This window comes from Uloborus diversus, chromosome 5 (assembly GCF_026930045.1).
Source record: "Uloborus diversus isolate 005 chromosome 5, Udiv.v.3.1, whole genome shotgun sequence".
NCBI lineage: Eukaryota > Metazoa > Arthropoda > Arachnida > Araneae > Uloboridae > Uloborus > Uloborus diversus.
The window spans coordinates 82,697,944-82,711,652 of record NC_072735.1 but is presented as its reverse complement, the minus strand read 5'-3'; the positions used below and the strand labels follow the sequence as shown (position 1 = coordinate 82,711,652).

The window sequence follows — 13,709 nt, the reverse complement described above, 5'->3', positions numbered from 1 at the left end:
GGTTCTCTGTTACGCGACCTCTATTAAAGATCAGTTTTTGATAGAAGAAGAAATGGTTGTTAAAAAAAGGCTTTGCTTAAAATTCAAAAAAAAAAAAAAAATCTTAATGAACTTTCAAAAGAATATCCATGAGCTAAATTATGCTATGCTCCTAATTATTATTTGTCTAATCCTTGACGTTTCTGAAAAGTAATGGAAAAAATACTCCTCTCAATTACGCAACAAACTTGATATTTTTAATCCAAACCTTTTTTTCAACTTTATTGCATATTCGAAGTGTTTGTCAAAATTATTATTCTATAACCATCAGTTAAAATACCTATCGTTGCTAGAAAAGCAACTTTTTCTCCAGCAAACGAGCAGGAAAATCCGTCCCCTAGACCACTCCCGGAATTTATTATGATCCCCTCTCTTCATTTTATTTTATTTTATTTTTTTTCCTTTAAAGGCGTTGCAACAACGAAAACGAAAAAAAAAAATGGAAGCCCGGAAAATCTTTTACATGCGCGGTATAAACAATTAAAAGATTTTGTTTTACATAGAAGATTCGGGGTGGAGCGATGTGACGATGATGGATAAAGGAAGAATTTACAATCGCGGTAGCTTCTTTGTTTTTTTTCCCCATAAAATTCTTCCTTATTATTAAAACCCGACGACGGAATTCCCGATGATGTTTTGCTGGTTCTATTAATTTCCGCATAAAAATTAACGTTTGCTAACCTGTTTGCGATACAATGTTACAGAGTGATATGAATTCTAACAGCTGGGAATTGTTCAATTGGTTTTTCAAAAAGGAGTTTCTAGTTCGTCCGTATGTATAAATATGTTGTACGATAATATCTTTGGCATGCACGCTTATGGAAACATAATCATGAAGCATTTAAAAATAGTAATAATAAACTGTAACAGCGTTTTTTTCTAACTTACAGCCATGTTTCTAACTCTAACATTTGTTCAAAAATTTTCAGCATCACACTAAAAATAAATAAACTTTGTCCTTTTTAGCAGAAAAGAAAAATAAATGCAATTATTAATGTATTTTTAGAGAAGAATATATTTATTAGAAAGAAAAATTAATATATTAATAAAGAATAATAACAATTAACTCTAGCAGAATTTTTTTCCAACTTAGATAAATGTTTCTTTAGTTCTAACATTTGTTCATAAGCTTTCAGCATCCCACTAAAAATAATTAAACTTTGTCCTTTTCAGCAGAAAAGAAAAAATGTATACTTATTAATATATTTGTTAAAGAATATATTTATTAGAAAAAGAATAATAAATATATTAATAAAGAATAATAATAATAAACTCTAACAGCGTTTTTTCCAACTTAGATCAATGTTTCTCTAATTCTAACATTTGTTCATAAGCTTTCAGCATCCCACTAAAAATAAATAAAATTTGTTCTTTTCAGCAGAAACGAAAAAAATATATACTTATTAATGCATTTATAAGAGAATAATTATTCATTAGAAAGAGAATAATAAATATATTAATAAAGAAGAATAATAATTAACACTAACAGCGTTTTTTCTAACTTAGAGCAATGTTTCTCTAATTCTAAAATTTGTTCAAAAGCTATCAGCATCCCACTAAAAATAAATAAACGTTGTCTTTTTCAGCAGAAAAAAAAAAAAAACGTCAATATGCACAAACTCGCAGGAAGTTAGAAATTAATGTTTTTTTATTGTTCTGTCTCGTTGCTGCTAGCGGATATCTTTTCATCCATAGGCTCACTTCTTTTGCATTGAACAAAAGGCTCCTTTTAACCTGGAAACACGAAAAAGTTTCCTAAAAATTATTGCTTATTAATGTTGTATTTTTCTTTTACTTTTCAGCGCAAAGGTACTAATTTAATTGTTATTATCCTTCTTCTTCTTTTTTTTTTTTCACTTCTGAGGACGAAAAGTACTCTATAGATTAAAAGAAAAAATTTTGCTTAAATTCTTCCTTACAAAAAAAACATATTTGAACTTATCTCGTGACGGAGTAAGTGTACAAACTCTGCAACGGTTTACAAAATGTTATGCACAAAATATAGAAATGCTATTACAGTCAACTCTCGACAGCTCGAACTAACAAGGGAACGGCTAAAACCTTCGAGTTTTCGAAAGTTCTTTTCTCAGTCGTCTGAAGAATAATTCTTATTTTATTTTCAGGGATACTGCCTAATAGATAGACAAAACACTTATGGTTTAAATAAAATTAATTATTTGTTCTACTTAAAAATTTCTTCACACAGAATAAATTTTATTAAGAATTGAAAAAGGGAGTTATTTTTGACTGCTTACATTTTCTATCGCATCTTAAAACGTCATTAAGCTTTTATGTAGTAGGTCCAATTTCTTTTCTCTTGATTTCCGTTCGTATTGCTTTTGAACGTTTTTTCGTTCCAAAAGCAGATTATTTGAGTCATCCAAAATATAAGGGCTACTTTTTTCAATTCTTGCCAAAATTTTAAGTTTCTCGAAAATTAACCAGCAATAAAATTTTAGGTCGTCAGCCATGCCAAAATGTAGCTCAATATCCCAATCGGCTGCTTCTCACGTAATCTTGCAAAAACTGTGGGAATTGAGGACCACTATTGTAAAAAAATTTCCCACCTCACATAAGCTGAAAAGCCAAGCAATGAGTTAAAGGGGGGGGGGAATATTCTTTTTTTATGTATATATTTTGGCTGCATTTTTATACATAAAATGAAAACGAAATTTTCGTAAAAACTTCGACTTAAAAGGATTACATTCGAGATATAAGGACAACATAGTATTGAAAACACTAAATTATTTTGGGACCAAATGAATACTTCAAGAGAATGATAGATTCGAGTTATAAGGCTTCGAGTTATCGAGAGTCAGCTGTAGTGTCAAAACGAAAGTATGACTTTATTGCTAATAATATATAGATCATTCAAGCAATATAACTTTTTCTATATTTAATTTACAACCTTTAAAGAAAAGAAGTTTAAAAAAAGAAGTTTAGGAAGATCCATATGCACCGTTCTTCCTTACATTATTCTGATCAGCCAGTGGAGACACTACAGGGGTGGGGGGCGGTTCGCCCCGGGTGTCACCCGTCTGGGGGTTGACACCCAATGCGGAAGTGCAAGTTTTTGAAAAATATGAAGCTAAAATGCATTTAAGACTACAAATTTGAATTTTTTTTTCGGGGGAAAACCCCCCGTAACCCCCCTTTAATCCTCTCACATCATGTAGTGAATATTATACTCAGTATTGTCGGGTTCGTATTGTCAGTACTTAGACTGAAAATTGTATGAATTTTATGCTTACATGATTTTTTTTTTTGCGTTTGCGTGTGTGAAAGAGGGGGGGGGGGGTGACACCACAAATTACCGCCCTGTTTGTCACCCATGCTAGGTACGCTGCTAGATAAGCCTATATTTCTTTTCAAATGTGTTTTTTGGCCGCCATCTTGAAAATTCATAAAAAAATAAAAAAATAAAAAAAAATCATGTGTGATGTCAAAAGAAAGGAAATTTCACGCTGAAAAGGAATGTAACATACGATACTTAAAATGAATTGAATATGCTTGAAACATACATCTGTATTAGAGTGAAAAATGTGGGTTTTTTTGGCCGCCATCTTGAAAAACCATGATTTATTTTTTAAATCGTGTGTTGTATCAACTGAAAGGAAAGTTCATGCAGGAAAGGTATTTAAAATTGGATATTGAAAGTAAAGTGGGCAGAATAAAAATTTACATCCGTACTGAAGCGAGAAATGCGGTTTTTTTTTGGTTGGTCGCCATCTTGAAAGATCAGGAAAATTTTTCAAAAATAAAAAGCATCATGTGTGGTACCAAATGAAAGGAAATTTCATGCTCAAAGAAAAAATGATTTTGATGTCGACTGAAAAGAAAGGAAATGATGAAATAGGAACCAAAACACTGAAGTGTCTTGGATTAAAAACATTATTTATTAATCTAAGCGGTTTAGAACTGGATAACTTTGCGTCCGAGGACATTTTTCAAAAAGGTTGAATAAATACATTCTTTAAAAAAATTAAGTAGGAAGAAAAAACACTCATGAATTTGAAGAAGTTTTATAAAATAAAATATTTACGTCATCAAAATGAAATCTCATCTTCATCCAAATTCAAAATGTTTCTTGTGTTTGTGCAGTTATTTCCACAACAGTTTTTACAAATTACCGAGTATGGAAGTCCACATCGACGACATATACATTTTGTAGCTGCCTGCCTTGTCTAGTGGTCAGAGGAGTCTGACTGCGATGAGGTGGTCCCGGGTTCGAATCCCGGCTCGAGCATGGATGTACCAGGACTAGAGAATACAAGGGCTAGCTCGTTCCTTTGATCTTTTCATCCGCCGCGAAGTGGACAGCGAGAAGAGAAAACTCGTTTTTGACGTCATCGGGTACACTCCGCGGGACAATATCCACAGCGTATGCCCTAAGAACTGTGGTATGCCTTAGCTAAAATACAATTAAAGAATTTTTACTCTGTACAAGGATTGTTGAAGAGGCAGTTGAAGGGGCTGAGGCCGCTGCCAGACAAGGCTAAAAATCATTTATTATGAATAAGGATATGAATATTATCTTCAAGGTTTGATTTCAATTTTCAAATGTCTCATAACATTTGACTACGGTTTCTTCAGAAATAAGCTCCTGCTCCTGCGCTAAATCTGTTGGCAGGTTATTTTCCCTTCACGTTATGCTAAAGTAAAGGTCACATTTTATAGAATCGAAAATATTTGTGGGTAATTATATTTGAAAGTATTGAAAATGCCTTCACGTGCTGATTTCCTAGTTGCTGAAAAAGTTCTGGAAACTTAAGCTTCCCCTCAAGATTTTCAAAGAGCTCAAAACACACCCAAAAATTTAGAAATACAACCTTTTTTTCTGTTTTGAAATGCTTTTTATTTATTTATTTATTTATTTTTATTGAATACTAACTTTGAAGCTGCTTCAATAAATAATTGGGGGAAGAATTTTAAAAAGTTAAGATAAAGAGCTAGACAAATTTTATAAAATGTGGTGTACGAAGTTATTTTTTAATGTAGGATTTGGTTCAACCCTGTCACAATGCAAATTTATGATATTTAATTAGTTTAGTAACGGCACTGTGAGACCGTAATAAATTTCCTTCAACCGTAAAATTACAATGCATTTAGATATAATGCATGAAATTTCTTTGTAAATATTATTCAATAGATTTAACTCTACAATTTCTTGAACACTGTATCCCCATGCTTAAAATATATAATAATTCGCATTGATGCGACAATGACTTAAAGATGGGAGAAGAGAGATTGAAAATGAGTACTATATCGTGATTATCTCAATCGTGTATCTATTTTTGTAAAGAAGCTTTTTTTTGTGATTATTTAAAGCTTTCAAATCAGATACATTAGTGTTTTTATGATTGTACAAAAGCTAGGCCATTTAATTGGTCTTCTGTATTGAAAGATCAATTGCCTGACCCATATAAAAAGGCTATTGAACTTTTTTCTTGAGTAAGAACATTTGGAAGAATCCGATATTTGAATGAAAAACTTTCTGAGGACAAAAGGTAAGCCGGCAGAAATATTTTTTTTTTTAATGGATTTTATCACAGAAGAAAACTTTGTAGAATATTGGGAAAGATTTTATTTATTACTGTAACGTAATGTTTTGGAGAATTCAGACATGAAGAAATTTTTCAGTCTACAAATAAGTTTGCTTTATAAATTTGGTGATAATCATTGAAACTTTAAATTTGGTTTACGTTGCTAAATTTCAATATGTTATTTTTAAATTGAAGTGATTGAAATGCTGATTAACAATTTCAGTAAACACCTATTAATCTGGACTTCGCTTTATCCGGACAACCATTTGAATGTACATACGGTATAAAAAAAGAACGCGTTAGCGCAATAACGTATTTTTGTAAGGCTGTAACTTTATTTTTTTAACTTTTTCTAATGCAGTTTGATATTTCATTCTCTTTAATTCAAAATACAATTTTTACTGTGTTCAAGTATTTTACTTATGTACATTGGTTCAATTTATAGATCATTTTGCTTAATTCGTTTTAAACAATCTAGATGACCTGGATCCTCAATTAGTCCAGGTTAATGAGGTTCTACTTCAGTTTTCAAATACAACGTTTGTTAAGATTCTTGGTCAGAGTTATAGTTACTTCGTGAAAAAAAACTTCCTCTAAAAATATCGGCAGTATTTAGATTCAAATGGGTTATCGCGAAATTCCAATATGTTTTAGTTATTCCTTATATCTATCTTATCTCTTTCATTTTCTTTGAGACAAGGTTGAAATAACAATATTATTATTATTTTTTAAAGTCGAAACTGACAAAATTATGTACACACATGAGGAAACTTGACAAGCACAGTAAATTATTTTCATTTCTTTATAAGTTCAATTTTATTGCGCAGAATTTCCGCTTTCTACCCCTTTATAAAACATGCATATTGGATAAAGAATATCGAAAACTACACAATAGGAACTAAAAATTTGTATTGTAGATTTCTATTAGGTTTATTGTCTTTGGTATCGCTTATTAACTTGTCGATAAGATTCAAAACATTTACCCTTGTATTTCATTTTTTTGAAGCTTAACCCTCAAGAAACTTTTAAACATAAAAACGGGGAAAGAGAGTGAAGAATTACGCACGCAAGCACTATACAAATGTCCCAGATCGAGTCTACCCAGTGACGTCACTGGCACTTTCCGCCTGGTTCCTACTTTCGCGGCGCTAAGAGCCAGCCCTTCTAACTTCTATAGTCCTGGGATGTACTTTCTCTCTCTTGTCCTTCCTTTGTGTGAATGTGCTGTTATGCTGTGAATGGTTGCCTTCCCCTGTAAACGGGCCCTATGGCATGTGTGTACTGTGGAAGTCGAACTTCACACCAAATTATGGTACAGTTGGAAAAGTGAAGCAACGCACCGCAAATTGCCAGCCTAGCTGGCACAAGACAACAACAACAACATACATTTTGTAATGTTACATGGTTCTTTTAGTGTATTTTGGCAAGTACATTTAATTATATTTAAGAGTTCATTTAGTGCTGAGCTCAATTCAGGACATTGACTGAAATTCTCGATCTACCAACTGCCATCCCCAAACTGTGGGATCATGAATTTGTAATTCAAGGTATTTCCGAATAAAGCCCAGCAAATGTACTCGATATAGATAATATTTCGATGCATTTTGCGTTTGGAGCAAACGAGCTATGCCCAATTCTTTTTTAGCTGAAGATATTTTCCTGAGGTATTGCTTAGCGCGTTCAAGTGGCCTGGGCCGATTTTACATACATATATAGTGAGACAATAATCTTACCACCGATTTCAACAAATATTCCTAAGTAACATCTTTCGATGATCCCAAAAAGTCGCTCAACAGTCTTAGGAGTCAAATCTTAAAAACAAAAGATGTTTTATTCAATTGTATTACTAGTTGATTAATATGGATGACGATGTTAGATTCAGTTTTAATAAATATAATAGTTGAAATATTATTACTGTATATTCCTTATGGTATTTTAAGAAAACATAACAAGGCTTTCCCACCAACAAAATTCTGAATGGCTTGAATTTCACGAACTTTACCAGAGTGTGTGACAAACTATTAAAATATTCAACTAATGAGTCTCTACAGAGTCAGGAATAGGGAACCCTCGGGGGTGATGTATTGAAATATACTTAAAAGAATTATACAGTACAAGGATTAAAATGTCTGCATCATCCGCAACACCGTCATGTGTTTTCCTGGGCAATTTTTACAGCTTCTTTCACTATCACCGTGTCTGCGTCATTTTTCGTTTGAATCACAGAATGACCTCTCCTTTGAAAACAGCTCGCCAGTATGTTGACAAAACGTTGTTTGTTGACTGGAAAGATTGTTTTCCCGAATAATTATAGGTGAATTTTCATCAAATGTTACTTGAACTCACGACTGCTTTTATGCGCAACATATGCTCCATGTAATTATATTTGGTTTCTTGCACCCATTGAATACTATGGTCTCTTTCCCACATCTTTTGCTTTCATATGCTTCGTGTTGACTTTCACATCTCCAAATATTTTAGACGTGAATATGGTAACTGATGAACCAATGCGCCACCATCAAAAAAGTAGAAAGTAAGGGAGACCGGGGCAGGTTTTCGCGCTTTTTTTATTATTTTTTATTTATTTACCTAAGTTTGAAAAAACTGTAATACACCATTCAGAGAAACCTTGGCTACAACGTGGAATTACTGTCATAAATTAATTAAGCTTTGTTTTACAGAAAAATAGTTTTAAGTGTCGTTATGTCACGTGCGAAAATGTGCCCCGTGACCGGGGCAAGTTTTTGCATACCTTATTAATAGACAGGGACAAGTTTTCGCATGCTCTTATATCAATATAATTTAGGAAATCAAACAAAATATTTCCAAGGTAGGTTATTTATTGATTTGCAGTAAATATACATTGAAAAAAACTCATCACCAACTTGGCTACTTAATAATTTTAATACATGTAGGACTGTTAAAAACACTAAACGTCATCGTCACTGTCACAATTAATGCATACAAAGAACATAGGGTTTTCTTTGATGCAAGACTCGTGGGCCCATTTTTTGCAACGAGTGCACTTTACCCATATCTCTTTAGCCTTAGATTTACTGTACAATTCTGTGCAGTAAATGCAAGCACAGTCTTCCTCTTCATCACTTCATTCTTCATTTTCTTCGGGCTTGTTAGGTTTTCCAATTTGTCTCTTAAATAAACTCTTTTTTAAATTTTTCTTATCTTTCTTTTCATTCTCATTTTTCATTTGTTTTCTCTGCTTAGCTTGTTGCTGCTCTTTTACCGGAGTGTCGGTCAAAATGGCCGACTTTCTCTTCTTTCTATGCCGGTCTGTTTTTTCGGACTCGCTTTTTCCGGAGGACTCACTTCTTCTGGGGTACTACACTTTTACAACACTGCTACACTTTTCATACTTCTTCCTTCTTTTACTTTGTTGACAGCTTCTACCATAGTCTCTATTGTGTACTTGCCTCTTTCAGACTTCTTTTTGTAGTGTCGTACCACGACAAATCTGAAAACCCAACACACTTATCAATATCAAGTCATAATAATCAAGTCATTCTGTGAACATATCAGTTTAATGATATTTTTATAAACACTTAGACGGATTTTTTTTTAACACGTATCTCTCATGAATGATTGAGATTGTAATTTATTTTTTGCCTGTTTTTGTTTAAAAATATAAGTTGTCAAATAAGAAGCTTACCTTTTCATGTGTATTTAACTATTTATGCTTCATTTAAGAGTAAATAATATAATAAACATCGATAAATAGTAGCGATCGAAGGGGGCGGGGCATATTTTCGATGCGACGGGGCACGTTTTCGATGCGAAAATATGCCCCGCTTGGTGTTCGAAAACGTGCCCCGTCACCATGTTTCTCCTTAAACTTCACGCAGACGGTCAAAAAAAGAATTTTATGGACAAACTATCACATCACAGGTAGCTCCTAAATGTGCTCTTTCAAAATATTACAACAGACAAAAACTTAACTTAAGACGTATATGTTTGTTTTTAGTTTAAATGAGGTCATCAAAATTTACTTACCTGTATAAAAACAAGTAAAACTGACGCTACGCAGCGATGTGAACAGCCCTCCAACTGAAACTCGCGTAGGTGTCGTCTAGTGGCGCAGCCTTTCAAATAGTCTGGTCGGTGCTTCGCTCTACCGGCTCGTTAACGAGTTAAAGTCAAATCGAAAACGTGCCCCGCGCGAAAACCTGCCCCGGTCTCCCCTACTCTGATGTAGCTGCATTGTATTAAAATTCAAGGTATCTAATGATTTTGCTTTTGAAGATTTATCTGTTTTTCTTATTTGCTGAGTACTATAGTCAAATCGTGTAGTTGGTAAAGTAGATAACTCGTAATTTAAAAACTAGCATCTTGAGCGTTCTTGTCTAAGCATCCTCTATGTTAAAAGACGTGAATTTACGTAGTGAGTCTCACCAGCAATGATAATCCTTTTTCAGTACTCGCGTTACTCATCATTGCTGCTTGGTCTAATTTCATTGTTAATAAAGCCTTTGCCGCTGAGCTTATCTTGGGTATTTCTTCCAATGGCATCAGAATTTTCTGCAGTAACTTTGTTTTTTGGTACCCATCATTCCGTTAAAAGTGTTCCATAAACCACTTGAAAGAATAGCAAATGGATTATGGTCTATGAAGAATTGCATTAGCACTTCCGGTTTATGTAAGCATATTATTGTTTTACCATTTTCTACCTATTTCCTCTTAAAAAACACTTCGCTTCAAAAAGCTGATTAATATCATCTTTCAGTGTGAAATTTACTTTTATTTGACACCACCCATGATTTTTTTTTTTTAATTTCGGAAATAGTTTATGATTTTTTAAGATGGCAGTCGAAAAAAAAAAAAAAAACACTGTTTCGCGGTAGCATTGATGTATATTTTTACTATGTTGACTTCATTTTAAATATCTCATCCTATAATCCTTTTCAGCTTGAAATTTCCTTTCATTTGATACCACGCATGATTTTTTTTTTTTTTTAAATTTTAAAAAAATTTTCAGGACTTTTCAAGCTAGCGGCTAATTCCCACCATTTTTCGCGATAGTACGTTAGAATATTTTTAGTATGTTCTCTTCTCTTTTCATACCTCATATTTTGTTCCTTTTTAGCTGGAAATTTTCTATCATTTGATCTCACAAAGGATTTTTTTACTTAATTTTTTTTAAATATGATTTTTCAAAATGGAGGCCATAAAACATATTTGTCCCAACAGTACGGATGTATATTTTTATAGTATGTTCATTAGAAGCATGTTACCTACCATTTCCCACAAGAATCGCTTCTGTTGCAATTTGTTTGACCACTGATGCTATTTCTACTGGACTAACTGACAAATGCTTCGTTCTGTTTCAGGTGAGGCCATCCACTTAGCCAGAGATTTCGGCTACGTGTGCGAAACAGAATTCCCTTCCCGGCAAGTAGGCGAATACCTGTGCAGGAATCACAGCGATCCCAGTGATCTCTACCGAAGGAAAGAACTGTTCCTCGCTACCAAGTGAGTGTCTGACAACTTCACAAATTGTTCAAAACTGATATTAATGAGTGACTTTATGTTATGTAATTAAACAAATACAAGGAATCTGTGGCATATGTAAAATGAGAATTGGTTGCATACTAAGCCTATGGTGGACATTTAATCAGCGTGGACTTTTATCCACGAACCTTAGGAAATTAATCCAGTACTTTACTACTAAGCCAAAAGAGTTCCAGGGTTTGGGGACAGCGTCGGGTTATATGCTCTGAGTGCACACTCCGAAATCATTTTGATCATAGTTAAGTTTTCGTTAAATAATGCCTTAAAGTTTCGCAAGGCATTTTCTGAACCAAGCCCACTTTTATGGGGGAATAGTCATCAAAGGGCACACGGCGCACACATCAAAAATTTAATACTAAAAATATGTTGAATTAAAAAAACATAAAATTACGAAAAAAAAAGGGGGTATGAATAAAAAAAGATAGCAAATATGACAGCATTTTAACCCCGTCCGTAACGGCAGTATGTCTAGTGTCTATTATCATGAATAAATAAGCTTTTGGATTTTGAATGAGATGGCAAATAGCTATTGAACTAACAGCTGTGAGATTCTTAGAAAACCAACAGCTTTAAGAAGAGTGTTTTACGTCTTATCATGTAAGATGATTTTATTTTAATTTAATAACGAGTGAAACTTTTTAAATGAGTTTTTCAGGACTAGTCACAGTATGTGATGCCTTTTAAATTGCATTACTTGATGTAGAAAAAAGAAGTAATTATTTTATTTGCTTTTTAAGGCTGCGAAAGGCTTAGGAGTAGTAGTATTAGAATGGCTATCTATTATTTGTAATGAAGTGTAGACTATACAAAACGTATTTGCACACCCAAAACTATTAGCACTTTAATCAAACGTGGTTATAATGTTACAGTATTTTGTGCCTGAAGTGTTTTGACACTTAATATGGACCTGCTACTGACAGAGCTTTGATTATGATTGATTTCCTTACGGAATCAAATTATTGTAAGATTTTCCTTCTTTTGGCAAAACGATACATTTAGTTAACGTAAAAACATAATACATTCAATCAGATTTCACTGGTGATTTTTAAACAAACGCATAGATACTTTTTTAGAACATCAAAACCTTTGCCATGTTACTTTACATTTTATTTGAAAAAAAAAATAACATTTTTGAAGAAACGAGGGCCATCTAAACATAATTTGAATGTGAAAAATGAGAATAAATGAATAGCATAAGGTGACATACATAAAAATTCAACTAAGAGGATTAATGAACAACTTTCACTCCTCCTTCCCCTTCCGCAAAATGCATGCTTGTTAGAGCGTGGCGCAGGAGAGGAGGTAGTCCCGGGTCTGGGTCCCTTGAAGTTTAAATTAAATTCCTGCAGTGAAAATTGAAAATTTTGTCCTCTGTTTTAAAGATGTTTTCCATCATGCAATAAATTTCATTTATGTATGACAGTCGATATAAAATAACAGTCGCATTCTCACTTCTTTTACTTTTCAAGTACGTATCTGTTTACACTATACAGTAGTATTATTTTATATTTTCAAGTATCTGAGTTGGCTGGTACTTGCTTGGACATAGTCCTGTCATTTCAATTTATCCCTCGCTTGGCGACTATCTCCAATAGTAAATTTTAAAATTAGGATATTTCACACTACTATTAGCAATCTTAAGAGTTTTTTTTTTTTTTTTTTTTAAGCTAGACAATTTTGATAGTTGATGTCTTCAATTTTCGTTAAAATTTCAGGATGTGTTAGTGGTACTATGATAAGAAAAAGGAAAGCTTCTTTTTTTTAAAAAAAATTGATTTGTTTGTTCTTGAGTAGGGGTCAAAGTTTAAGGACGTGAAAAAAAAGAGCTAAATATGTTATTGCTTTGCTTCAAAAGCAATGAGTGAACCAAGCCAATTCTTTTAAATGTGGATACTACTTGATACTAGGTACATGCTAGCATAAATATTTTGGTGGCTTACTCATGGCTTTGAGGGCAAAGGTCAATTGAAACTGCTACTTTTTAAAAAACTTTTTTGCCTTGTTTAGGCCGGGATTACTGCTAAAGCCGTTAGTAACCCACGGAAATAAATATATGATTAACTACTCATCACAGTATAGTACTTTAGTAGTTAAACGGTCTCAAAGTCGATGATTTTTTAAAAATGGCCTAGAGGTCAATAACTTTGTTCGCGACGGGTCAACAACTTTGGGACACAGCTGTAGTTATAGTCCGAGAGGTGTAGTTTAAGGTACAGGTTAGAAACCATACAGGTTAGGCCATGGCAACTAATCAACATTTTTAATTACGCGGTCTCGAAGTTGATAATTTGCAACAACAAGAATCTAAGTTTTAGGTCAATTACTCTAAAACGCCTGAGTCAATAACTTTGAGCAAGAGCTGTAATTATGCTCTTCGTGGTGTAGTTTCAGATCCATGTCAGAAAACCATGAGATATAATCATCTTACTTAATTAAACTGTCTCAAAAATGATTATCTCAGTATAAAAGAGCATTTTTTCACGAATTTATATGCGTGCTACTCAAAATCTTATGAGCTCAAACTCACATAAATACTAGAACGAATCAACAGCCAAATGTACTTTAAGCTCCCAAAATTTCATGCTTCCAGTGCAATAAAATTTT

At 33.1% G+C, this 13,709-nt stretch overlaps 1 protein-coding gene across 1 annotated transcript in view; it reads left to right on the top strand.

The window, feature by feature from the left end:
* LOC129222486 (transcription factor AP-2-epsilon-like) overlaps window positions 1–13,709 on the top strand; it is an 85,136-nt gene that overhangs the window by 68,031 nt on the left and 3,396 nt on the right. Inside the window, exon 7 of the mRNA XM_054857000.1 lies at window positions 10,925–11,066. Coding sequence (XP_054712975.1) covers window positions 10,925–11,066 — 142 coding nt within the window. The remainder of the gene's footprint in view (window positions 1–10,924; window positions 11,067–13,709) is intronic.